This window comes from Panthera leo, chromosome E2, assembly GCF_018350215.1.
Source record: "Panthera leo isolate Ple1 chromosome E2, P.leo_Ple1_pat1.1, whole genome shotgun sequence".
In the NCBI taxonomy this organism is placed as follows: Eukaryota; Metazoa; Chordata; class Mammalia; order Carnivora; family Felidae; genus Panthera; species Panthera leo.
In genome coordinates this window covers 15,077,038-15,104,831 of record NC_056693.1, presented here as the reverse complement: position 1 = coordinate 15,104,831, position 27,794 = coordinate 15,077,038, and the positions used below count along the sequence as shown (strand labels likewise).

At 50.5% G+C, this 27,794-nt stretch overlaps 1 protein-coding gene and 1 long non-coding RNA gene across 3 annotated transcripts; one reads left to right on the top strand and one right to left on the bottom strand.

Moving 5' to 3' along the window:
- Positions 1–1,320: 1,320 nt before the first annotated feature.
- Positions 1,321–27,554, bottom strand: FBXO17 (F-box protein 17). 2 transcript variants are annotated; one of them, XM_042920161.1, is made up of 6 exons: positions 27,429–27,554; positions 6,173–6,535; positions 5,247–5,358; positions 3,445–3,540; positions 2,528–2,663; positions 1,321–1,731 (listed from the first exon to the last, which is right to left on the bottom strand). In XM_042920161.1, exons 2-6 carry the CDS (start codon positions 6,516–6,518, stop codon positions 1,588–1,590), a joined length of 834 nt encoding a protein of 277 aa, XP_042776095.1. In that variant the 5' UTR covers positions 6,519–6,535; positions 27,429–27,554; the 3' UTR covers positions 1,321–1,587. The 2 variants fall into 2 exon arrangements, with proteins under 2 accessions (XP_042776095.1, XP_042776096.1); XM_042920162.1 differs by lacking the exon at positions 27,429–27,554 and adding an exon at positions 26,295–26,322.
- Positions 15,768–16,413, top strand: LOC122208738. Its single transcript, XR_006197346.1, has 2 exons — positions 15,768–16,039; positions 16,232–16,413. It is a non-coding gene; the product is annotated as an uncharacterized LOC122208738 (long non-coding RNA).
- Positions 27,555–27,794: the final 240 nt, after the last annotated feature.

Here is a 27,794-nt window from a genome sequence, read left to right as displayed (position 1 = left end):
AATTCAATGCTCTAAGTGCATAACACATGCTCCCCTACTTTAAGCTGCTGGTAGGCAGCGCTGGGTCCACCCTGTGCCCTTCCCCGCAGGCCCAGGATCTGTGCAAAGAGAGCCCGGCCCTCGAGCTTCCCCATCTGTGGAAGGGGCATTGAAAGGATCGGTCGGGATGCGCTGCTGCCCACATGGGAGCTGCTCTCCTAGGTTATTTTCAGACTCAACACCCACCTGGATCGGAATCCTGCCTCTCCCTCCTTGTTCTGTGACTTCGCGCTGTTCCCGCGCTGGGCCTCAGTTTCCTCCCTCAGGAAGTGGCACCGGGAGTGATACTGACCTCACCTGATCACGCGCTTGACCATGTTCGACTTAAAGATTTGGGAGTCGTCCTTCTCACGGCTCTGTGCGAGTCCTGCCTTCCCTGCTTACTGCCCAGGTGACCTTGGGCAGGTCATGTAAGCTCTGAGCCTGTTTCCTCCTGGACTAAAGAACAGGGCCTGCATGGAGCTTAGCATACCTCCTGAAGTTCTCACGGCTGGAAATATCCCACAAGGCCTCTTAGGATCAGGGCTGGGGGCAGACGGGGCATTGACTACAGACAATGGTCCCCCATCACTTCACGTTTCGCACCAATTTTATGGAGCCAGTTTGTTGGCTGTGCCCAGCCGGGGAGATGGCAGGAGACACGAGGGGAGGCTGCCAGGAGCGCTCTCCCTTGTGGCACGCTGGCTCCAACGGTATGTTGCCCAGCAGGAGGGGAGCTGCGCCTGAGGTAGGAGGCGGGGTGGGGGACGTAGTTTGGGGATCTGCAGGGACTCAGGAATTCTGAAAGAAGTGGCCCCAGCCTGGTCCAAAGGGCAGGTGCCGATGGGTGGTGCCCACAGAGGTTGCCCAGGGCCCCACAGCTGAACCTCAGAGACTCCCAAAACTACAGAAAGGGTTCCTTTTGATGTCCCTGTTGGTCACCTCAAGGACAGACCACCCTGACTCCCAACTCCCTGCTAGCGATTGGCTTACCCCAGACGGTCAGCAGTTTTCCCTACGATTAGAAATCCTGGTTTGGCCTGTTTTTTGACCCCGGCTACCAACTGATGTCCACGTATCTAAGCAAATAATTTGCAAAGGAAACCTCTCTACCCCCTGACTCCCCACCCTCTACCCAGAAAGCTGTGAGCAGTCTTGTTGGATCTCTGGTTTCTTTTTGTTTCTTTTAGATTTATTTTGAGAGAGAGAGCATGAGCGAGGGGAGGGCAGAGAGACGGAGAGAGAATCCCAAGCAGGCTCTGCACTGTCCGCGTGGAACCCGACACAGGGCTCGATCTCACAAACCACGAGGTCACGTCTTGAGCTGAGATCAAGAGGCAGACACTCAACCTACTGAGCCACCCAGGCGCCCTAGATCCCTGGTTTCTTGCACAGCATGTGTGATTCCATGCTGAAGCAGCAGCAAGTGGGGTTCACTGGAGGTGTGCCAGGAATGGGCCACATGGGACCCTCACTGTCCACAGGCATCCGGCTCCCGACTGCAAAGCCGTCTTTGATGATGTCTGGCAGATGGCAGTACACTCTGGAAGGCTGGCTCAGGCTGGTCGGCTAGGACAGGCGGACCCTGACCCTCACACTGGAGTGGGTCACGAGGGCGCCGTAGTGCCCTACCCAGGAACGCGTGTCCCTCCCATACTGCTCGAAAGACACGTATCGGATGCCCTTGCCAAAGTTGGTGAAGACGTGAGACACCTGTATGGGGAAGGAGAGCGGGAGGTTGAGGAGCTGTGGGGCCCTGTCTTCCTCCACCTCAACAGGCACTCCCCAAAGATCAAGTAGGTACCAGGCCCTGCTCTAGGTGCTGGGGCTACAGCAGCGAAGAACAACCTGGTGAACCTGACAGTCTAGTCGGGGACTCAGACCCTGAAGACAGCTGGGGGTAAGAGGCAGAGGGTAAGGTATGCAGGAGGGTGGGGTTGTAAAGTGAGTGAGCAAAGGCATCACTAAGGCAACACTAGAGCAGAAACCCGAAGGAGGGGAGAGAGCCATGTGGGGATTAGGACAGAGACAAAGAGTGTTTGGAACAGAGGAACGGTCAGTGCAAAGGCCCTGGGGTAGAAGTGTATCTGGAGCAAATGAGAGAACAGGAGATGGGTCAGCGAGGTAAGGGGCAGATCACTTGGGGCCTTGTGGGCCACAGAAGAACTTTGGCTTCTGGCGCTTCTTATCCTTTGCAAAACTTCTTTACGGAGATAATATTCACCTAACAAAATGCACCATTTAAACTGCACAATTTAGTGGCTTTTACCTATATTCACAATGTTATGTAACTATCACCACTATCTAATTCTGGAACATTTCCATCAGCCCAGAAAGAAGCCTCATATCCGTTAGCTGTCACTTCCAATCCCTCCCTTCCCCTAGCCTTGGCGATCGCTAGTCTGTCTGCTTTCTCTCTGTAGGGATTTGCTTATTCTGGACATTTCATATAACTGCACTCCTACAGGATGTGGCCTCTTGTGCCTGGCACAAGGCAGTCTGGACCCACCTGTCGGCAGCCTCTCTCAGTCCACTGAAGGACCGGGTTGGGGGAGGCCGAGAACTTGACCACTTCGTGTTCGTACACGTCCAGGAGGCGGACCCGGAGCCGGTAGATGCAGCCACAGTTCTCGCGGGCACCCCACCTGCCAGGTCGTGGTGAGCCTTGATGTCCCCGCCACCCACCCGGTCTCTGGGGCGGGGAGAGGGAGGCTGAGGACTAAGCCTCCCTGCACTTGGGTGAGGGTCGCACACACCCACCCTTCACATGGAGAGATCAAGTCCTGGGAATTTGCGGGGAAGAGCCTGGGTGCCCCTGGGGTGGATTCTAGAGGCTTTGTGGTGTGTGTGTGTGTGTGTGTGTGTGTGTGTGTGTGTCTGGGAGGAACCACCGCCCCCAGGGGAGGAGAAGCCTGGGTATTTCTGGGGAGGAGCCAGAGCCCCAGGGAAGAAGCCAGACTTTGATGGAGGAGTGAGAGCTTGAAGGAAGAGCCCGAGTGCTCTGGAACCAGTGCCTCCATCCCAACTCTGCCCCCCTGAGTCTCAGTTCTCAGGGCACAGTGCTCCAAACCTTCCTGGAGCCTTGGGTGTCCACAAACCCTTAGGGTCCATACTGAGTGTGGGCGATGAGGGAGGAGTGGGCGAGATGGGGCACCAGCCAATAGCCCCCATGTCAACAACCCTGGGGCCTGCTGACGGGGGACAGGGAAGAGTGCAGAGTGGGGGCTCTGGGCTCATCAAAACCCTGCCCCTCCCTGCCTCTGCAACTGTGAGAGCATCACTTCCCACCCCCCCCCCCCAGCCTCACTACAGGAGCACAGTAGCAGTGGCCAGCCCGGGGGGTTGATGGGGGCCCAGGTGAACCCCTTCTGCGCGACTGCTGCCACCACGGGTGACGCTTGGGGCAGGTTGCCATTCTTTCCTCACCAGTCGGCCACACAGATCTCAATCTGGGCGCTGTCCAGCAGCTCCTGCCACACCCCCTCCATCACCAAGTCCACAAGCTGCCTCTTGAAGCACCATCTGGAAAGAGGAGATGGTGAAGGGATGAGGCAGAAAGTCATAGCCCAGAAATCACCTCCTCCAAGAAGCCTCCCTTGGGGTTTGCTCTACTAGACAAGATATATGATGGGCTGGGCAATCCCATTGGCCTCTCACATCCCCTCCACCATTCTCCACCAGGCTCTAGGCTCCGGATACAGGCTGACCTGTATGTCCCTAACATTTGTGGGGACTGCGACAGGAGTACAAATGGATGCTCAACATTGAGCAGGCAATCCTGGAGTCTCCTAAAGTGTGGAGGCCCAAGTCTGAGGGTGTACTGCCTGTGTGGACTGGTCTCCCTTACTCTCCCCTTCCTGTTGGGTCCCAGATGGGTCCCACCTCCCAGATGGGAAGCTCTAGCAGGAGGGAAGGGAGAGAGGAGAGTAAAATCAGGTTGTGTGGCCTCCTGGCTCCCTCCCAATGGATCACCATGGGACTGCTATGTCTCTTCATGAAAGGATACAGCTCCAGGGGACCCTCTCCTCACAGCCTTCTCTGTCTCAGGTTTAGGAGCTGCGTCCTCCCCTTACCTTTGTCAGGCCCAGGGCTGGTAATGCCCCTTCCCCTCACTGTTAACTAGCCTAAGGTTCACGCAGTCTCCCCTGTGGTCTGCCTACCCCTTTGTAAACAGTCCCCCCCCCCGCCAATTTGAACATGCCGTCATAATAGAAATAGCGTAGTGGAAGAGAACAGAGTGCTCGGGGACAGACCTAGGTATATTTGGCAACTTCGTTAGCGATAGAAGCGGCACGCCGTATTCAGAGGTGGATTAAAGATCTAAATGTGAAAGATAAAACTATGAGGCTACTAGAAGAGACTATGAGAGAATACTGTTGGGTAGGGACTGTTTTTTTTTTACACAAAATTTCAAAAACACATTCCAAAGCAAAAAAGCGATGCATTTGATGCGTGAAAATAACAACCAAGAACACCAGGGACACAGCTGATACACATAGTAGATGGCCAGGACGGACAAGGGGCTAAAATATACGAGGAATTCTCGTATAACAGGAATAAGACATCAACCCTAATAGAAAAGATGAATGGGCAATTTCCAAAAGAGGGATTCCAAAAGGCTAACAAGCACTTGGAGAGATGCTTAATTATTAGTAAATCAAAACATGCAAATTAAAACGTCAATGAGACCTCACTTCATGCCCAATATACTGGCAACTACTAGTGAGCTGGATGGTGCCACATGAGAATGGTTGAATATGCGGGGAGGGAACAAGGAAAATGGGTAAGAGGTAGGAGAAGAGAGAGAATCAACCAGTCAACTGCTCTGATGTCTTCATAGAACTTATCACCATCCGAAGCTCTGGAGCCAGACCACCTGGGCCCAGATCTCAGCTCCGCCATTTACTAGATGTTGGCTACGTTTTGTGCCTGTTATAAAGTGGAGATAATCATACTATCTGTGTCACAGGGCTGTTGCCAGGATTCAGAGTTATATGCAAATGTTTGTCGTTTTGTTGTCATTATTATTTCACTGTTTTATGTGTTTAATGTCTCCCCACCGCATTTCTGAATTTTCCTGGTATCTCTCTGGCATATAAAACAGGGCCTGGTACTGGCAGGCCCTCAACAAATATTTGACTGAGTAAATCAATGAGGGAAAGAGAGGATGTAGGTAGGGTCCCCTTCCCAACTCAGGGCCCTTGCCCCAGGGATCAGGGACCACTCACTGGAAAGAAGTCACGAAGCAGGTCTGGGAAGGAGCCCCCGGCACCAGTGTTAGGTTCTTTTCCACGGCCCAGCCATTCCCGCCGTGCTCCACCTCCCAGCCTCTGAAGCCCTCTGTGGGATACAACAACCTTGAAGACGAGGAATTCACCTGCCGCTCGCCCAGCCGACCGCCCGCCACAGCTCAGCTTGCCCCGCCCATCGACTCCTCCCTCCTGCGCTCCGCCCCCGGTTTCTTCCACTCTGGCCCCGCCTCCCAGACACGGGCATTCCTGTTCCCACCCTACCACCGCGTCATTCAGCCCTGTCCTTCCACTCAACTCGTCCTCAGCCCCACTCGGCCCCGCCTCCAGTTCTGTCTCCCTTCATCTACTTCATTTACCCACTTGGGCTTCTCCCTGACTGCGGGCTCTTGCCATCAAGGTCCCATCCCCTCTTACAGCAGCCTCCTGGCTCCCCCTGCCTTGGGCCCGCCCACTCGCTCAGTTCCCCCTCCCCACAGGCTCTCAATGCGGCTTCATATTTCCATGCAAGCTCCGCCCCCGCCAGCCACCCAATTGGCTTTCCCCGAGTCCTCCCCGGCTCCTCCCCCCTTAACCCCGCCCACTGTGTCTACAGTCCAAGCACGTGTCATTCCTGCCAGGGCCCGACTCTTGGCTCCTCCAGCTTTCTCGCCCATCCAGTTCGTCTCCCTTCACTGCCCACAGCACCTGCCCCCTCCCCCCCGCCCCGGTCCATCTCTTTCCCCCGACCACCCTGGCCAGTTTCCCAATCGCCTCTTCCCTCGGCCACGCCCCCTGGCTACCTGCCCAGCCCAGCCCCGCCTCATTATCCTGACCACGCCCACTAAGCCTGGCTCGGCCCCCCCCACCCCCTACAATGCTCCGGTCCTCCCGGCCCCGCCCCTGGCTCCGCCCCCGGCACGCACGCTCTCCGCAGGAGTTGAAGATGAGGTTGCGGCCGAGGGGTGCGCGCAGGCAGTAACGCGCCAGGGCGCAGAGCGGGAACTCCTCGTCCTCGTTGTTGGGCGGGCAACGCTGGGCCACGGCGTAGAGTGCGCGGCCCTCGGCGCTGCGGTCGCGGGCTAGCTGCAGCAGCCACACGGTGGGCCCGTCCACCACGTCGCGCCAGGCGCGGCACACTGCGCGGCAGCGCGTCACTAATGCGCGCGGCGGCACGTGGCTCAGCACCTGCACGAGCAGCTCCGGGGGCAGCGCGTCCAAGGCTATGGGCTGGTCCGCGGGCAGCCGCCGCCGCGAAGGCCGGGCGCCCATCTCAGGCCGCCGGAATCCTGCGGGTTGAGAGGGGTCAGCAGGTCAGGGCAGTTTGGCCTCCCTTCATCTCTCCCAGGACGCAAGGTCCCTGCAGCTTGACCATGACCCCACCAGCTCCGGTGGAGGACCAGGGGACTGCTAGGGCCGTGAAAACCGGGTACCTATTTCCTGACCGTTCATTGGCTCTGGGGCGATCGGTTTCCCACCTTTCCCCCTCGAGCAAAATACCCCTGGTCTGACCACGACCCCCACTACCGCTCACCACGGCTTTCATGTCTGGCCGGTGCACTTGAGTCAGGCTAGTCAGTTTACGTGTATGACCACGAACACACAGAACAACCCACCGAGGAGGAAACCATCTCCACCCCCATCGCCCAGCCGGCTCCCAACTCCTCGGGCCTTTGGAACTTCTGAACTGTCTTCAGCAAAACCCATTTCCTCGCTCTCTTTGCTGAACATTCTTGTCATCTTGCTCTCACCAAAACCCAGCTCTCCTGTGACCCTTCCAAATGGGTGAATCTTGCTCCTTGGTGCTACTTCCAGACCATTCTTCCATCCTCCCCTGAAACTCCCCAGCTATGATTCTGGTGTCATCAGAATAGGCGGTTCATTAGGCCGCCTTGTGCATCATCTGCTGACCCAGATCACTACTCACTTCATGACTTCAGCTTCAGGCTCACTGCCACTCACGCTGCTCTTCTCAACATAACCTAGGTCATTTCCACATCCAGGTACATGATCCTTCCTTGGGCCACCGGCCTCTCTGTTCTCTGACCTGGTCTCTTCTCAGCCCCTCCCTTCTATGGTCACACCTAGACCTTGTCTCAATAACCAGGTTCTTCTCAAGACCTCAGTCTCCTTGCCAACCATCACCCTTTCTCTCTCCAGCTCTTTCCTTCCAGTGCCCCAGACCCCCACAATCCTTCCAGCCCACTGTGATTCCCCCATCCTTTGTGTCTACCTCCTTTTCACTGCCCCTCACCCCCCCCCCCCAAGTCCTCGTGTCTTCCTTATCCAGTTTAAACTGCTTAGATACTCATTAAAAACATTCTTTGCATACATCCTGGCCTCTGGCTTCCTCCGACACGTGACCTTGGTTCAATCAGCCCCCTGCCTACCCACTTTAAGGTCGCCAAAGAACACACAACTCCACTGGCTGGTCTCACTTCAAGGTTGTGAACTTGACCCACACGGGCCGCCCAGCCCGGCAAGCAGAGACCATTTCTCTTATCCACAGGCTCCTCCTCTCTATACATAACTATTTCGCACCTTCTCCCCCAGCGCTAGCCTAGCTTATCACACCCTGCCTTCCACCTCTTCACTTTCCCCTTGCTTTCTTATTTTGCAGAAAAAAATACAAGCAATGAGAAGTGAACTTTCACAGGTACCCATCACCCAATCTACCAGCTACCTGCCCCGTGGCCTCTGTGCTTTCCCCTCTGATTGCCCTGCAAACGTCAGCCCCCGCCCCCAGCCCCCTGCTCAGCCTGCTCCCACCCCTCCCGCTCACTCCAGGCCTCAGTCTCAAGTTCTCCTCACTCTCTGCCACGCCTTGGATTCCCCCTTCGCACTGGATCATTCTCAGCAGTCCACACACAGTCATCCCTCTCGTTTGAAAACAAACCCTCTCTTCACTTCACCTCCCCTTTCAGCTCTGGCCCCATTTCTTTGCTCCTCTCTCTCTCTCTTTTTTTAAATTTAATTTTTAAATGTTTTTCTTTAAAAAAATTTTTTAACATTTATTTATTTTTGAGAGACGGAGAGAAAGACAGAGCATGAGCAGGGGAGGGGCAGAGAGAGAGAAGGAGACACAGAATCTGAAGCAGGCTCCATGCTCCGAGCCATCTGCACAGAGCCCGACATGGGCCTCGAACCCACGGACCGTGAGATCATGACCTGAGCTGAAGTAGGATGCTTAACCGACTGAATCACCCAGGCACCCCTCTTTGCGGTAAAACTTCTCAAAAAAGCTGTCTCCAGGCTCTGCCTCCATATTTTCTACTTCTGTTCTCTCTTAAATCTTGTCTCATCAGGCTTCGCCCCCCTGACATGCCAAGGTCACCAGTGACCCCCTCGGTGCTAAATCAAAGTCAGAGTTCAGTCCTCACCTTGCTGGACCTGTTGAGCAGCACTTGCCACCAAGGGTTATTCCCTCTTCACTTGGCTCCAAGCCCCACAACCTCTGGACCCCTCCGAGTTTGCCTGGTGGCTCCTGCTGAGTCTCCTTGACTGTCCATCCTCCCTCTGATCTGGCAACGTCAGGGACTGGTATCTGAACCTCCTGTATTCCCCATCACCACTCACTCCCTTGGGGATCTTGCCCATTCGTACACTTCCCACCTGGCTCATCACTGTCTCCCTGCTTCTTTCCCCAGGTGTCTGTTCCTCACTAGTAGCCAGGTCGGGGTGAGCACCTGAGTCAGGTCCTGTCCCTGTCCTGCTCAGAGCCTGCCCCCCGCCCCCCCGACTCAGGCTCCACCTCACTCAGAATAAAGGCAGAGTCCTCACTGTGGCCCACAAGCTCCCACACAGTCTGCCCCCATCACCTCCTTGCCCTCATCTCCCCCTTACCCCCTCTGCCCAGCGACACCAGCCCCCACATCCCAGGCCCTTCGCATGGGCTGTTCCTGCCACCCGGATCCAGAGGATTTCTAGGCTCACCTCCAGACTTCAAGTCTTTGCTCAAATGTCAACTTCTCCATGAGACCATCCTTGGCCGCCTTGTTTACAATTTCAGGGCCTCCCGACCACCACCTACTCCCCCTTCCTTTGTCCTTATTTTATACCTCTCTAAAGCTCTTATCACCTCTTAACACACCACACACACAAGTATATATAATCTACTTTACTTTCTTTATTGCCTGTCTCCCGAACTGCATTATAATCACCATGAGGAAGAGTTATTGTTTCTTTTGTATATTACACACCACACCGTCCACACCAGTGCCTGACACATAGTAAGTGTCCAATGAACAGACGTTCACGGAATGAACAAATGAATCATCACATCAGAAACCCACTCCACAGATGAGGAAACTGAGGCATGGCAAGGTGAAACACCTTTATTTAGCAAGAACTCAGTGATGGAGCTCAAGACCTAGTGAGAAACTCATTGGATTTTCTCCATCTGGGCAGAACTGCCTAGCGATGAACACCTTGTGGCTGGATCCTGGCCAGCCTGGGTTCAAGTTCTGGCTCTGCCGCTAGGTGGTTATGTGACCAAGGTCACATCACTCAACCTCTTAGTGCCGTTTCCTTCTCTGAGCACGAGGATGTTAACAGTACCTAGTGCACGGGATTGTTGTAAAGACGAAACGGGTTCATGTTTGTAAAGCACTTAAGAAAAACTCGTGTCTCAGAAACAAGTGACATTAAATTAATATTGAACGCCAAATTATGTTAGTTGCTATTATTATTACCCATCATAAAAGAATGACGAATAGCCATTTAGCTATGATTTTTTCATCTGGTGACATTTATTGGGCCTTTATTAAGCGACTGTGCTGCGCATTTAAGCTGGGTCATCTCACTGAATCCCATCATCTTGCGTAATGGGCAAACCGATCACAGGAGGTTGCCCCGGGTTAACAGGCTCCAACGATCTAATGCTTGTTATGTTGTTATGTTGTCTAACGTCGGGAGGTGCTCAACTCGTGACAGCTGTTATTATTTTTAAATAAGTTGATTAAGGTTTTGCTAAGAAGCCTGCCATGGGCTAGTGATCCACCCACATGGGTCCTGATACCCCCCTTCACCCTGATTCGGTGATTGGTTATAAGACAGGCTTCAAGAGACAGGGTGTGCTTTTCCCCAAGTGGTTCTTAGTTGCATTAATAATTAGCAACAATTTAATACCAAGCTTACCAATTTGCCTGTCATGGACGTGAAACTCATCAGAGTGTGGTTTCCTGGCTTGGCTCTCCTTAAGAATGTGCTGATCAAAAAAAAAAAAAAAAGAATGTGCTGGACACTGGCGAACAAGGGACCTCTGGAGCTGGGGTGGCCTCCTCACAAGATGAGTGCAGGCAGACTTTGCCAAGGAGCAAGGACCTTCAAGTGATGTACCTTAGGAGCCCTGAGTATACAAAATGCTTGTCGGGGGGGGGGGGGGGGGGGGCAGTGGATGGCTCAGTCGGATAAGCGTCGGACTTCAGCTCAGGTCATGATCTCACAGTTTGTGGGTTCGAGCCCTGTGCCGGACTGTGCTGACATCTCAGAGCCTGGAACCTGCTTTGGATTCTGTGACTCCCTCGCTCTCTGCCCCTCCCCCATGTGTGTGTGTGTGTGTGTGTGCGCGCGCGCGCACACACGTGCGCACTCTCTCTCTCAAAACTAAATAAATAAACATTTAAAAACAAAACAAATTGCTTAAAGGGCCATAAGGAGCCTTATGGCCATAATGTCCACACGGCTGAATGCCAACTACTGGCTGAGCCAGTATGGGACATGTAAGGCACAACAATGCCCTGCTGTCAGAGTGTTTGGGGCTGTGCATGTTGGGGGGGGGGGGTGTGGTTATTTTACTGGCCGGCACAGCGACCAGGGGATGCTACTGGGAGGCAGTTTCCAGGACCCGTGACGCTCTGCAGACCACGATGGCTATAGTAACATATCCTACGTCACATGCTTTTCTGGGACTCGACTGCCCTCCATTAAGAGTCCACACCCCTCCCCTTGACACGGGCAGACCTCTGTGACTGCTTCAACTTTCAGAGCACCACAGATGTGACATCGCTAAGGGATTTCCAAGACGGGGTCGTAAAAGATACAGGTCACTGCCTGGCTCTCTTGGGACAGGTGCCTTGGGAGCCCTGACTCCAGTGGGTGTGCGGGCTACATGGTTAACAAGGAGGAGAAAAAGAGTCTGGGTCCATAGCATTTACTGACGTCTGGGTAAATGCACCTGCCGCCGCTCATCGCAAGCTACCAACATGAAGTCCCCGAACTGTGGGGCTGGAGAGCTGCCCACAGTCTTGCTCTCACAAGCCGGCTCCAGAACACCCCTGCCCGAGTCATTGCTTAAGTCTGGCTGCCCTGAAGTCATCGCACTGGAGAGACCCCGTGAATTCAGGCGGAGAAAAGTCTGGGGAGCCCCAGCTGTTTGAGTCACGTCCCGGGGGCTAGACACAGGGGCGAATAAGCCTTCAGGTGACCCAACCCCAGTCACTGTCAAGACGGCACTGCGTGTGAGCCTCTAAGAACAGCTTAGCTAAGCCCAGCCAACCCCCAGAGCCGTGAAATAAAGGTTATTGTTTTAGGTCACTATGTTTTCAGTAGTCTGTTATGCAGCACTAACTAAATGGGACAAGGCTCAGTGACCTGCACTGTGTGGGATGGGTACCTTCCACAAAGAACTGTCCTGCCCCAAAAGCCAAAAAGAGCCCCCGCCCGGTAAGAAACAGCGGGCACCCTGAGTGCAGACACAGACCAATCTGGGTTCCAATCCCGACTACCCACTTCCTTGCCTATGAAACGTATTTATCTCCTTTGAGCCTAGGGAACGCAATTCGGGAATAGCATGTGTTTTTGGTTTCTTTGATTTTTTTGTTTTAAGTTTACTGATTTATGTTGAGAGAGACAGAGGCAGGACAAGCAGGGAAGGGGCAGAGAGAGAGGGAGAATGCCAAGCAGGCTGTCAGCCTGCAGACAGCGCAGAGCCCAATGCGGGGCTTGAACTCACAAAATCAAGAGTCGACCCTTAACCGGCTGAGCCACCCAGGCGCCCTTGATTTTTTGTTTTTGAACAATGCTGTTTTTAAGTACTGACTACTAGCGTATTATTATTTTTTAATTCAGAAATCTATTTATATTTGTTGCCTGTTTACGGGGCTAATTCTTTTTCTCCATCGTTTTCTTTTAGTGGTAAAATCCATGTAACATAAAGTTTAGCATCATAACCCTTTTTAAGTGTACAATTCAGTGATATTAGATATATTAACGTGTCACCATCCCTGGCATCCAACTCCAAAAGACTTTTCACCTTGTAAAACGGTAATTCCCCACCACCCCCTTCCCTCTTGCCCCCGCTAACCACTGTCCTTTTCGTCTGTATGATTTCGACCACTCTAAGTAACTCACGTAAGAGAAATAATCATACAGCACCGGTTTGTGATTGGCCTGTTCACTTAGCGTAATGTCCTCAAGGTTCATTCGTGTTGTAGCATAAATCAGAATTCCTTTCCTTTTTAAAAAAATTTGATGAGAGAGTGGGGCAGGGGCAGAGAGAGTCTCCAGCAGGCTCCATGCCTAGCGTGGAGCCCGACTCGAGGCTTGATCCCACGACCCTGAGATCATGACCTGAGCCAAAATCAAGAGTTGGATGCTTAACCGACTGAGCCACCCAGGCGTCCCAGAAGTCCCTTCCTTTTTAAAGCTGCTTAACATTCCATTTTGCTGACCCATTCATCGGCTGTTGGACATGGGCCGGTTCCACGTTTTAGCTATTCTGACAATAGGTATTTTTGTTGGTGTGATACCTTTATTTCATTTTATTTAACCATCCGGAGTCTTTTGCACCTTGAGATTGTGGTCGATGACACGATGGCTCACTTCATGGTGACCACATGTGCTGAACGGCAACAACAAATTCTCTGCCATTGGGGCGCCTGGCTGGCTCCTTCGGTGGAGCCTGTGACTCTTGATCTCGAGGTCGTGAGTTTGAGCCCCGCGTTGGGTGTAGAGATTACCTGAAAATAAAATCTTAAGAAAAAAAAATCTCTGCTAAGAGAATTTCAGGCAGCATTAAAAATTCTAACTGGGCAGGGGCACCTGGGTGGCTCAGTCGGTTGAGCATCCGACTCTTGATCTCAGCACAGGTCATGATCTCAGGGCTCGTGAGTTCAAGCCCCGCATCGGGCTCTGTGCCGATGGCGCAGAATTCTGTCTCCTTCTCTCCGCCCCTCACCTGCTTCTGCGTTCTTTCTCAAAATAAATAAATAAACTTAAAAATACATGTATGCTTTTTTCTTTTTTTTTTTTTACATTTTTTATTTTTTGAGACGCAGAGAGAGAGAACAAGCGGGGTAAGGGCAGAGAGAGAATGAAACACAGAATCCGAAGCAGACTCCAGGCTCCGAGCTGTCAGCACAGAGCCCGACGCGGGGCTCGAACTCACGAACCGTGAGATCATGACCTGAGCCGAAGTCAGACGCTCAACTGACTGAGCCACTCAGGCGCCCCCAAAATACATATATATTAAAAAGAATTCTAAGCAGGCAGAGATGTACTCATTTAGAAAGGATTTTGTTTCCGTTTCCTGACCCGAGGCCTGGCTATATGTGTGTGTTAAATATTCATCAGGCTGTACAGCTTGAGTCTTTTCTGTAAAAGGTTTAGGAGAAACACTAACAATAAGCAGAGATGGCAGTCCACGGAAAGGGACAAAAAGATGTCAGAGAAGCTCTCCCCGGACTTGCCAAACAAAATATGGGACTATTTAAAGCGAAGGCGTCCCTGGAAACTAGTAAGCTCACTTATCTCTCTCCTCAGCAGTTCCTCAAATTGTGTGGGGCCAGTGGCCTTTTTATAGTGACTGGAAAATATTGCCCCAAAATACCCCCATGACTCAGTGATGACACCATTGACATGGTTTGTTTGCCGGAGTCCACTCACAATAACCATTATTTTATGATTTTTTTTTTTTCTGGCTCTGGGAGTTGCCTGGGCGCAGGTCGGCAGTTCTCGGGGGCTGGAGTGCAGTTGTCATTCGGCAGGGGTGCGGCTGGGTCATCTGAGGGCTTATTCAGTCCCCTGCCTGGCGCCTGGGATGGGGAGACTCGAACAGCTGGGGCTTGGCAGGCTCTTGTCTATCTCCATACGGTCTCTCCAGCTAGAGCCTACTTTTGCCAAAGGCCAAATAATACAATTTCATTTTCTTTCTTTTCCATAAATGTTTATTTTTGAGAGAGAGAGAGAGAAAGAAAGCGCGCACACCGGGCGGGGGGAGGGGGGCAGAGAGAGGGAGGTAGACAGAGGATCCGAACGGAGCTCTGTGCTGATAACACAGAGCCCGATGTGGGGCTCGAACTCAAGAACTGTGAGATCATGACCTGAGCCGAAGTTGGACGCTTAACTGACTAAGCCACCCGGGAGCTCCTAGAATTTCATTTTCAAGACTCATGAGTCTTGAAACTTGAAATGAAGTCTTCAAGACTTCATTAAGGGGTCTTCATTTTATAGGATGTTCATCCTTCATTAATTTTATTACTGAATTTGTATTGATTTTACCTTTATTAATTTTAGCATCATTTTTAAAGATTATTTAATTTTTTCAATTTTTATTTATTTTGAGAGAGATGGAGAGCAAGTAGGGGAGGAGCAGAAAGAGAGGGAGACAGAATCCCAAGCAGGTTCCACACCACCAGCTTGGAGCCTGACCTGGGGCTGGAACCCACAAACTGCGAGATCATGACCCGAGCTGAAGTCAAGAGTCAGGCGCTCAACCGATGAGCCACCCAGGCTAAAATTTTTAGCATTTTAGCATTATTGTGAGAAGGAGAGAGAGGGCACAAGTGACTGAGGGGCAGAGAGAGAGAGAGAGAGAGAGAAGAGAGAGAGAGAGAGAAGCGGGGCTCACCCCAAGCGGGGCTCGAGCCCACAAACCACGAGATCATGACCTCATGATCAGATGCTTAACATTCTTTCCTAGAATCCCATACAAATGGAATCATATAACATACCCGTTCAGCGCGGGTGCTGTGGGGAGTTGGCAGAGCTCAGAGGGGGCAGGGAGCTCCACATGTGCCCACTCCCCTCCCCTGTGTACCCTCTCCCCAAGGCGAATCCACAGAGGCATATACTGCCTCATAGTTCCCCTTGGCCAAACTGGAGTTTGGCCATTTAAACTTTTCTGTGCCGGCTGACAGATTGAATTTCCCCAGTAGAGGGCGCCAGAGGAACATGACAGGAAGAAGGCTTTTTTTTTTTTTTTTTTTTTTTTTTTTTTTCCTTTCCTTCCAGCTTCGTCGCCCCAGGGCAGCTTCTCAGGCACCTGCAGCGTGCAAGCTTCTCCCGTGCCTGCCAGCACCCCGCGGCCAGCGCCGTCCCCTGGCGCCCCCCCTCAGGCGGTTTCCTATTGCCTCGAGCGCCCCACTTCCTTGCGAACTGCCTTCCCCAGCATCCCGCTGGACAGACTTCTGGCAAGTTCCAGAGGGGGGCCTTTCCAACAAGTTCAAGGTGCAGCACGACGGGGGCGGGGGGGGGGGGGGGGGGGGGGCGGCTCCTATGCCCTTTGTGAGCCTCCTCCAAGAGTTCTCGAATGAGATCAGGGTCTGGGACTGTCATCTTTCTCAAGCTCTCAGTCTTTTTTTTTTTTTTTTTTAATGTTTATTTTTGAGAGAGAGCGTGCAAGTGGGGGAGGACTGAGAGAGAAGATCTGAGGCCGGCTCCGTGCTGACAGCAGAGAGCCTGATGCCGGGCTCCAACTTGTGGACCGCCAGACCATGACCTGAGCAGAAGCCAGAGGCTTAACCGACTGCGCCACCCAGGCGCCCTCAAGCTTTCAGTCTTGGATCACAGAGGTGGTACTGTTCCTGATCTCTGCTATTTCTATATTCTTTAGCATTCTCTTCATTTCTTAGTAGCTATTTTCCCTGCTATAATGAATAATTCTGTCTATTAAACGTTCTCCCTTCAATTTACTGCCTGGTTTCTGTCTCCTGATTGGACTCTGGCTGATACATCCAGTATGTTCCCCTGTGTCTGCTTTCCTTCAGGATAACGTCTCTGTGATCGGCCCACGTTGTTGCATGCGTCAATCGGTACTTGGATCCTTTTTATCGCTGAGGAGTATTCCATCGAGCAGATAAACCACAATCTGTTTATCCACTCACCATGATGGGACATCGGGCTCTTTCCCGTTTGGGGCTGTTATGAATAAAGCTGCAATGAACATTCAGGTACGAGTGTTTGTATGGACATACATGTTCATTTTTCATGAGTAAATACCTAGGAGGGACATTCCTGGATCATACAGTAAGTGTATATTTCACTTAACAAGAAAACACCCAATAGGTTTTCTCGGCAACAATGGGCCGTTCTCAGTCCCTTCAACGATGTGTTCTCAGTCCAGTTGCAGTTGCCAGGACCAGGTGTTGTCAATCGTCTTTTTAATTTTTGACAGAATGGCTTGTTTTTCGTGCCCTCGGGGGAGTTTCCTCTACCTGACATCCTCCCTTATTAATTTTAAGTCTTTGCTCTTGAACCATAGCGCTGATGTTGTTTCTCAATAAGCCGAGATCAGAATTCTTGGCTCTTAAGAATTACATGCAGGTTCGAAGATTCGATGTGGCTTCCCTTTCAAGAAGTCAGACGAGCTGCTGATAATCAGGGCCTATGCTAGCTTTTATCAGTCTTTGGGTTGATTTCAAAAAAGATTTTTTTAGTGTTTATTTTTGAGAGAGAGAGAGCAAGTGGGGGAGGGACAGAGAGAGAAGGAGACACAGAATCTGAAGCAGGCTCCAGGCTCCAAGCTGTCAGCACAGAGCCAGGAGCGGGGCTCAAACCCACGAACTGTGAGATCATGACCTGAACCAAAGTCAGATGCTTAACCAACTGAGCCGTCCAGAAAGGATGCCTTTTTATTTAAAAAAAATTTTTTTTTAATGCTTATTTATTTTTGAGAGAAATAGAGTGTGAGCAGGGGAGGGGCAGAGAGAGAAGGAGACACAGAATCCGAAGCAGGCTCCAGGCTCCGAGCTGTCAGCACAGAGCCAGACATGGGGCTCGAAGCCACAAACCGTGAGATCATGACCTGAGCCGATTGGACACCCAACTGATTGAGCCACCCAGGCACCCCGAAGGAATGCCTTTTATTTTTATTATTTATTTAAAAATTTTTTTTATGTTTATTTATTTTTGAGAGAGAGAGAGAGAGAGACAGAGTGTGAGCAGGGGAGGAGCAGAGAGAGAGGAAGACACAGAATCCGAAGCAGGCTCCAGGCTCCGAGCTGTGAGCACAGAGCCTGATGTGGGGCTTGAACTCACAAACCTCAAGACCATGACCTGAACCAAAGTCAGATGCTCAACTGACCAAGCCACGCAGGCACCCCTGGAAGGGATGCCTTAAAAAAAAAAAAAAGAAAGAAAGAAAGAAAAGAAAAAGAAAATCTTGGCTCAGTCGGTTAAGCGGCCGACTTTGGCTCAGGTCATGATCTCGAGGTTCATGGGTTCAAGTCCCCCATGGGGTTCTGCACTGATATTGCAGAGCCTGCTTGGGATTCTCTCTCTCTTCCTCTCTCTCTGCCCCTCCCCAACATGTGCTTGCTCTCTCTCTCTCTCTCAAAATAAATAAATAAATTTTAAAAATACTAAAAAAAATAATAATAAATAAAGCTTTAAAAAAAAGCCATCCCTTCTGGGTGAATCCAACCCTGGGGTAGCCTGGCCTGGCAATGAGAGCAAGGGCTGGCTTTGGGCCCCCACTCACACTGCTGCCCCTGGCTGGCCTCTTAACAGTAACAGTCCTATGTGCCTGATCCTGTGCTAGATGCCCTGGAAACGGTATCCCAGGAAAACCAAGTTCAAATGCCTCCAACAGACAGGCAGTACCCTTTTCCTTTTTTTAAAGTTTATTTATTTATTTTGAGGTACAGGGAGCGAGGGAGGGGCAGAGAGAAAGGGAGAGGGAGAGAGAGAGAATCCCAAACAGGTTCTGCCCCATGAGCACAAAGCCAAAGTGGGGCTCGAACTCACAAGCTGGGAGATCTTTTCCTGAGCTGAAAGCAAGAATAGGACGCTTAACTCCCAGACGGGCAGTATCCTTTTTAAAAAAATTTTCTTTAATGTTTATTTATTTTTGAGAGAGAGAGAGTGAGCGCATGAGCAGGGGAGGAGCAGAGAGAGAGGGAGACACAGAATCCGAAACAGGCTCCAGGCTCCGAGCTGTGAGCACAGAGCCCGACGCGGGGCTGGAACTCACAAACCATGAGATCATGACCTGAGCCGAAGCCGGACGCTCAACCGACTGAGCCACCCAGGCGCCCCTGAGACGGGCAGTATCTTAAACGAGGCCGCTGGGTAGGAGGAAACAGGGAGTGGTGGCGATTGGCAAACCAGAAGGTACAGCCAGCCTGAAGTCTGTGCCAGTCTGTACTCTGGCTCCTTTACCGCCAAGTAGGAAGGTTGGCCGGCTTTGACCACATCTTCCAGTTTGTTCAAAAGAAACTGGAAACCCCAGTTTTCATGTGAAGTCACCCAGTTTTTAAAGGTTAGCAATGCATTAGAAAAAAGTTAAGGCACCGTATGGGCCGGATAAAAGACAGATCTGCAGACCCAGGAACTGAATGGGTGTGGCCATTTGTGGTGACTTCTGTATTATCCCAATTGATCACACCAGGAGGAAACTGAGGCCCGGAGAGGCAAAATGACTCCCAAAAGGTCACACAGCAGTCAGACGTGGACCGGGGATTGGAATCTGGGCAGCCTGATCTCCCTCTCAAAGGGCGTCCTCTCTATGGACGGCAAAGAAATGCAAAAGCAAAGTAAACAGGAGGGAGCCCATCCACAAAAAAGGAATGCCACTATTTTCCAGAAAGACAGAAAGCAGACCCAGGTGTAGGGGCCAGGGTCAAACTCAAAGTGGGCACAATGGAGCCTCAAGGAGGCTAACCCTAACCTCAAGAGGCTTTGGACCCAGAGCCAGGGGTCGAGGGGGGCCAGGCTGGGGTAGGTGTGCAGGTGGAGAGTGAGAGAGCAGAGTGAGGACAGAGGTCGGCCCGTCTTCGCAATGACTGCGCCTATGGGCTCCCCACTCCCTCTCCTGCTCCCCACATGCTTCGCCACACAGGTCTCCGGCTGCCCAACATTCATCCACGGGAAAAACAAAACCATACTGGAGGACTGTTCTCTAAAGAAACTGCATGAAGGCAGCTCTTCCTGCCCACGGATCTTGTCCCCGGGCTTTCATAAAATCACCTTTTTGCACCAAAGACGTCTTCAAGAATTCTTTCTTGGCCGGAGCCCATGACCACCACCCATACCCCCAAAACCCCATCAATCGCAACCTGAGCTAAAACCAAGAGTCAGACGCTTAACAGGCTGAGCCACCCAGGCGCTCCTATTTTTCACTAAATGTCAGCAAGGTGGTTCTTCTAAGCCAGCTCGGTTGGACGGAATGGTCTGGAAAGGCCTTATTCAAATACGTGATGATTGGCAGACTGGATGTGCTGGAGAGACCTCAGTGGCGACTGCTCACTTCTACTTTACAAGATCTCTCCAGGCGCCTGAGTGGCTCAGTCGGTTGAGTGGTTAAGCCTCCGACTTCGGCTCAGGTCAGGATCTCACAGCTCGTGAGTTCGAGCCCCACATCGGGTCCTGTGCTGACAGCTTGGAGCCCGGAGCCTGTTTCGGATTCTGTCTCCCTCTCTTTCTCTCTGCCTGTCCCTCCCCTGCTCACGCTCTGTCTCTCCCTCTCCCTCGAAAATAAATAAACGTTAAAAAAAGAAATAAAGCAACTGCATGAAGCCTCTGGGAGTGAGCTCCCAGCAAAGACTGGCTTCTCCCTCCTAACACCAAGTGCTGTCCCCAAACACAGTTCTCAGTCATCCCTTCAACTAGACTAAAAAGCCAGTGGGAAAGCAGGACTATATTTATAACAGCCCCAAATTTCAAAACAGTTACTTATTTTTTAAGATTTTTATTTTTAAGTAATCTCTACACCCAACGTGGGGCTCGAATTCATGACCCCGAGATCAAGAGTCATGTGCTGTACCGACTGAGCCAGCCCCATCATACCAGCTACTTTGATTTAAAAAAAAAAATTTCAATGTTTATTTATTTTTGAGAGACAGAGCGCAAGTCGGGGAGGGGCAGAGAGAGAGGGAGACACAGAATCCGAAGCAGGCTCCGGGGCTCCGAGCTGTCAGCACAGAGCCAGACATGGGGCTCGAACTCACAGACTGTGACATCATGACCTGGGCTGAAGTCTGACACTTAACCAACTGAGCCACCCAGGCGCCCCTGAGTTACTTTTAAAAAGCCACCCGGCCCCTTGTTTGTCTGAAAATGTGATTGGACGAGGAAGGCTCACCAGATGCCTCAAGAAACTAGCAGCCGGAAACAGAAGTATTGAGGTAAAAGGGCAGAACTGTAGCAAACTGACCCCAGGGGAAAGAGAACAATTCAGAGGGCCAAACGAACATGATAAGGAAAATAGTAGAGAAGGCCGGCTTTAGGCTTCATGGGGATGTGACCTGCACAGTCACATGTGGTCCTTTATCTGAGGGGCTCCATGCTTATTGTAATGTTCTGCTCTTGCCAACTAGAAATTCTCAATCATTTTTTCATGTTTATTTATTTTTGAAAGAGAGAGAGAGAGAGAGAGAGCAGGGGAGGGGCAGAGAGAGAGGGAGACAGAATCCCAAGCAGACTCCATGCCGTCAGCACAGAGCCCGATGCGGGACTCGAACCCACGAACCGCGAGATCATGACCTGAGCCGAAACCAGGAGTCAGACGCTTAACCAACTGAGCCACCCAGGCGCCCCAGAAATTCTCAATCCTTTCTAAACAAGGGGCCCATACACGCATTTTGCATTGGGCCCTGCAAATTGGTACATTTGCCCTGGGTACGTTTAGATTAGAGAAGATACTCAAAACACAGTAAGAACAGGATATTATAAAAGGAAGAGTGTTTTCTAGAAGAAAAAAAATTCTCCAAAAGTAGATTGGATGAGTTAGAACCCAGAAAATACCTCTCTCAAAAGGGAAAAATTAAAGGGGCACCCGGCTGGCTCAGTCAGTGGAGCATGTGACTTGATCTCATGGTTTTGAGTTTGAGCTCCACGTTCTTTTGCAGAGATCGCTTGGAAAAACTTAAAAATATAAAATCCTAGAGGCTCCTGGGTGGCTCAGTCTGTTGAGCATCCGACTCTTGGTTTTGGCTCAGGTTATGATCTCGTGGTTTCATGGGTTCGAGCCCTGCATTGGGCCTTGCACAGGCAGTGCAGTCTGCTTGGGATTTTCTGTCTCCCTCTCTGTCTGCCCCTCCCTTGTTTGCACTACCTCTGTCTCTCTCAGAATAAGTAAATACACTTAAAAAAAAAAAAATCTCAGAAAAAAAAGGGAAAAATTAAAGCTCTGACAAACTGCAGGAAAAACAAAAAACTGCTTAAGAAAATCATGGTCCAAATACATACACTAAACTGTATCCATGTTATGTCAATTTGACAATATGCAAGAAAAAAGAATCAATTTGACCTGGAGGCTAGAGACATTCTTACTAAAATAGGGGCATTCTTCTTAAAAAAAAAAAAAAAAAATATATATATATATATATATATACACATATATGTACACACATGTATGTATATGTATATATATATATCTGAGTATATACATATAAATATATATATACACCTCACATATAACATTGTGTAAATTTAAGGTGTATGTGTTGATTTGATACATTTATGTATTGCAAGATGATTACCACTGTAGCATTAGCTAGCACCTCCAATCATGTCACTTAATTATCGTTTCTTTTTTGTGGTGAGAACATTTAAGATCTGGTCTCTTAGCATAAGGACTGTCTTCTCAACAAACGGTGATGGGAAATCTACATGCAAAAAGATGAGTTTAGGCCTTTACCTCATACCACACACAAATATCAACTCAAAATAAACCATACACCTGAATGTAAGAGTTACAACCATAAAAATTTTTAGAGGAAAATAGGAGAAAACTCTAATGATCTTGGGTCAAGCAAAGACTTCGTAGCTACGACACCAAACGTGTGATTCGTATAAGGGAAAAATGGATGAATTAAACATCTTCAAAATTTAAAACTTTTGCACTTAAAAGACACCAGTGAGAAAATGAAAAGACAAGCTATAGATTGGCAGAATATGTCTGCAAATCATGTATCTGATAAAGGACTCGTATCCAGAATATATAAAGAACACTTAAAATTCAACAGTGTGACAAACAAACCACTTTAAAAATAGACACAAAATTTGAGGAGACATTTCACCAAAGACGATATGTGTATGACTAACGAGCACATGAAAAGATGCTCAACATCATTAGTCATTAAGGAAATCCAAATTAAAATCACGATGAGACACCATGTCAGGCCCACCGGAATGGCTACTGTTCAAAAGATTGGCCAGTACCCGGAGAAACTGGAACCCCCGCATGTTGCTGATGGGAACGTGAAATGGGACAGCCACTTGGGAAAACAGGCAGTTTCTTTGAAAGGTGAACATTAACAAAAACAGCTCAGCATAAACTTTCCACGAAACACAGCAATTCTACCACGAGGCTACCTGCCCACGAGACATAAAAACACGTGTCCACGCACAGGCTTGATTGCAAACGTTCACAGCAACGTTATCTGTTTGGAAACGATCCGAACGTCCGTCCTCTGGTGAATGGATAACAAAACGTGGTCTATCCGCACAACGGCACACTGATCGGCAGCACGAAGAACCAAGAATGGGTACACACTACGATATGAATGAACCCCCAAACAGCATGCTAAGTGAAAAAAGCCAGACACACACACACACACACACACACACACAAACCCCACATACTGTATGATATATTTACATGAAATGTCCCCAAAGGACATATCTAAAGTTACAGAAAGATCAGTCGTTGCCTGGGGCTGGGCTGGGGAACGGGGAAGTGACCACAAATAGAAATAGGCACGGGGGATATTTTGGAGGTGACAGAAATGCTCTAAAACTGGTGATAGCTGCACGACTCTGTAAATTCACTAAAAAATCACTGAATTGCACACTTTAGAGGGCTGACTTTTATGGTATGTAAATTACACCTCACTGAAGCTGTCGGGAAAACCCTGGAAACTCTACAGTGAAAGCATCTAAGACTTAAATATGGTAACAGAACAGACTGTAGATGTTATCAACCTTGACACTGTGAAAATAAATGTACAAGTAACAAAAGATGGGAAACTAAGGCGGGAGGAGGGGAAACCAAGATGCTTGGCTCACCTGCTTCACGTTATGGGACTCAAAAGTTGCCAGAATAAGAAAAAGAAGTGAAGCATAACATCTGAAGTTACAAAGGTCAATAGCGAATAATCTTTAAAAAGTACAATTATGTTTTTATGAGTTTTTTTTCAATATTTATTTATTTATTTTGAGAGAGAGCGCGCAAGGGAGAGCAGGGGAGGGGCAGAGAGAGAGGAAGAGAGAATCCCAAGCAGGCTCCGCCTGCCACAGGGCTCAACCCCACCTGAGCCAAAACCAACTGAACCGCGCAGGTGCCCCTAAAGCAGACTCCACACTGTCAGCTCAGAGCCCGATGGTGGAGTTCAAACTCACAAACCGCGAGATCATGACCCGAGCCGAAATCAAGAGTAGGACGCTCAACCGGCTGAGCCACGTAGGCACCCTAGATGGGCATTTTTTACTGAAGTTGAAAATGTGTGCCTGCCCCAGGACCCCGCCATTTGACCCCAGAGCCGGGAAACACACACTAGAATGTTCATGACACAACTGTCTCTAACAGCTCCGGTCTGGAAATGACCCACCCATCCACTGGAGGATGTAGGAGTAAATTAAGGTAGTCACAGAACGGCGGCAAGGCACCTAGAACGTTGAGTCCTGGGACACCCGGGCAACTTGAATTGCGCGGGGCAGCCCTGGTCTACGACACATACCCTGGTCCCCAGGGTAATTCGGGTAATTCCAGACCTCCACTACTTCTAAAGTTTCCTGCTTGGATGATAAACTATATACTCCCACCCATGGTGCTACTCTTAGAAAGTTCGCAAACAGGCTAAACTAATAAAGTGTCGTTAATATCCACACGTGGGTACTAAAACCATATAAAGAAGAACAAAAGAGGGGCGCCTGGGTGGCTCCGTCGGTTGAGCGTCCGGCTTCGGCTCAGGTCATGATCGCACGGTTCGCGAGTTCAAGCCCATCGTCGGGCTGTGTGCTGACAGCTCAGAGCCTGGAGCCTGCTTCGGATTCTGTGTGTGTTTCTCTCTCTCAAAAATAAAAAAAAATAAACATAAAAAAAACAAAAAAAATAAAAAGAGCAAAATAGGAACGTGAGTATCGTAAAAGTCAGGGCGCTGGTTTCCCCTGTGGGGAGGGAGAGGTCTATTAACCAGGTGCCCACAGGGAAGCTTCTGGGGGCTGACGATGTTCTTGCTGCTGACCTGGGCCCTGGTTCCATATTTTACAATTATTTGTTAAACTGTTCATCTGTTTTATATACTTCTCTGTATGGATGTTATAATTCGCCATTTAAAAAATATTAATGCTATCAATAAACACCACTGATGTTATTGAACGCAGGAAGGAAACAGTCTCACTGCATCTTTGCGCAAATTATAATTCACATTTGCCAAGTGCTTTCTTTGGGTAAGGCACTCTGGAAAATTCTTTCTGTGCATCATCTCATTCCCAGGAGGCAGCAGTGATATTTCTGGGCGAGGAGGCATCACCAGGCTAGTAAGGGACATTGCTTTCGGAAATTGCTGGTGACAGCCCGCAGAGAAAGTGGCATTGTGGGGAAGGTGCGTGTCGCAGGTTCTATATGGTCAGTCACTCCTGGGCCAGCCCCACCCCAAACTCTTGTTCATGACCTTGGGGGAACGGGCTTCCCTCTCTGAGTGGATTTTCCTCTCCGTAAAATGAGAAATGTGCAGGTTCCCATCTCCTCTCCCCAGTCCCCAAATCCAAAAGCCTGGAAAACCGGAAGTCTTTCCCAGACCCATTTGGTGGCAGGGCTGAGTCACACTGGGGTGAGATTTGACTATCCCGGTGAGTATGTCACACATTGGTCACGATCTCACGGGTGGTGAGTTCCAGCCCCGCATCGGGCTCTGCTCTAATAGAGCTGAGCCTGCTTCATATCCTCTGTCCCCAGCTCTCTCTCTCTGCCCCTCCCCCGCTCACACTGTCTCAAAAATAAACATTTAAAAAAAAGGAAACAAGAAAATAAAAAAAGAAAGAAAAAGCCTTCATAAACTACCAGCTACGGTTAACCGCACAGTAACTGCTCTCGGCCCGTGGCAAGGGCTTTATCAAATCTCACAGAAGCCTCACGAACAGCTCCAGGAGGGAGGCACCATTTTTCAGCCGGGGAAACTGAGCCTTGGAGAAGGGGAGCCACGGACCCAAGGTCACCTGACACAAAAGCGCAGAGCCGGGCTTTGAACCTGACTCTTGGTCTCAGCTCAGGTCACGATCTCGTGGTTTGTGGGTTTGAGCCACACATCGGGCTCCATGCTAATGGTGCGGAGCCTGCTTGGGATTCTCTCTATCCCTCTCTCTGCCCCTCCCCTGCTCTCTCTCTCTCTCTCAAAATAAATTAATAAACTTAAAAAATATTTTAAAAAGTAAAAGATAAAATACTGCCCCCCCCAAATAAAATAAAAAAGATCAAACACTGCTTCCCCCTTTCCGTGCTCTTAAAGATATTGCTTTCATATATATAGGAAATAAAAAGGCAGACTCATTTCTATTTGATTTGTGAATCACATCTATAACTTGATTGGATGAAAAAATTCGTATTTAAATAAATACAAAAACTTTATTAAAAAAATATTGGGGCGCCTGGGTGGCTCAGTGGGTTGAGCACTGGACTCTCGGTATTGGCTCAGGTCATGATTTCACTGATGGTGAAATTGAGCCCTGCGTGGGGCTCTGCGCTGACATTGCAGAGCCTGTTTGGGGTTCTCTCTCCCTCTCTCCGCCCCTCCCCCACTTGCGCGCGTGCATGTGTGTGTGTGTGTGTGTGTGTGTGCGCGCGCGCGTGTGCGCGCGCTCTCTCTCTCTCAAATAAATAAATAAACTTACAAAATATTATTAAAGAAGGAGCGCTGGGTGGTTGAACCCTGGACTCTTGATTTCGGCTCAGGTCAGGATCCCAGGGCCCTATGTAAGCCCGGAGCCTGCTTAAGATTCTGTCTCTTTCCCTCTGACCCTCTCCCCTGCTTGCGCTCTCTCTAAAATTAAAAGAAAAAAAAATTATTAAAATAGATTCATCAGCCAGGCCTCACAAAATGAGGAGTCAAACAGATCCTATCGATATTTCATAGAACAAGAAAGACGTCTAAAACAATTTTTTTCACGTTATGAAAGCAGCCAATAGGGAAGCTGCGAGCAATGTGTGATTAATTACAAATAATTTTAACTGGCCGTGGGGCCGGGGTCTGCTGCTTAAGGGGCTGTTTTTGCTGCAAAGCTTCGTCTGCCTTATTTGTCTTTTGTTCTTGGGTGGTACTGGGGCACTTTAAAAAAGTATTTATTTTAAAAGTAGGTGCCTAATATTGCAGCCTTTCAAAATTGCTAGTTAACAGATGCTCTCTAAACTTGAAGGATCCAGACTGAAAGAACAAGATATGGAGCGTTAAGAAATATTACTGAACACTGCAAAAGTTAACTTAGAAGAACAAAATTTAAATCGGGAGGAGCGGCCGCAGCTAAAAACAAACTGTGCCCAAGTTGCTAAATCGAGAAACGGGGCTCTGAGCCTTCTGATTCACCGATTTGGCGAAGGGGCTGCCAGCCAGAAGAAACAGAAGAAAACCAGACCTGGTAAAAGGGGTCTGGCCTCTCGCCGGCTGCGGAGTACACGTGTTGGTCGGGTACGTTTTGGGGGGAGGAGGAGTTTCTTCCACCGTGGCCTCTGCCCAGGAGCAGCCGGGTGGAAGGCGTGGGCGTCAGAGGACCCGTTTTAAGCCCTTTCCGCACGACCTGGGGCTTTCAAACGTGCGTCCGTGCGACTCTGGACTTAAAGGGGCGGACGTTGGCTGGGACAGCCTAGGACCCGGGCAGGGCAGGAGAAGGGGCGCTGGGGAACAAGGACTCCGGGGGGACCGGCCCCTCCCGCGAGGGCCTGGGGGCGTTAGTCCTTCCCCGGGCGCCCCGGGGGCGAGTGGGGACGGGACACCCGTCCCGACCTGCGTCCCTACCTGTCCCGACGCTCACCTGGCGGCCCGCTCGGAGGCGGCGGCGGGCTAAGATCCCTTTCCCCACCCTGCTCTGGGAGGCAGTCAGGGGGGCTCCCTGGGATCGGCCCCGCCCAGGGAGCCCCGGGACCCGCAGTCTGGGCAGTCGGTCCTCTGCGGGGGCGGGCGGCTCCGGGATCCGCGGGCGGGCGGCTGCGGCGAGCGGGAGCGAGGCAGGGGCGGGATCCGGGAGGCTGCAGGCGCCGGGGGAGGGCCCAGCTGCCGCCTGGCGGGGCGGGGAGGACGTGCAGCCCCCGCGCTCCGGGACCCGGGGGCCCGCCCCTTGGAGAGCTTACACTCCCCCCCCCCCCCCACACACACACCACGCGCGTCCCTGCTGCCAAGC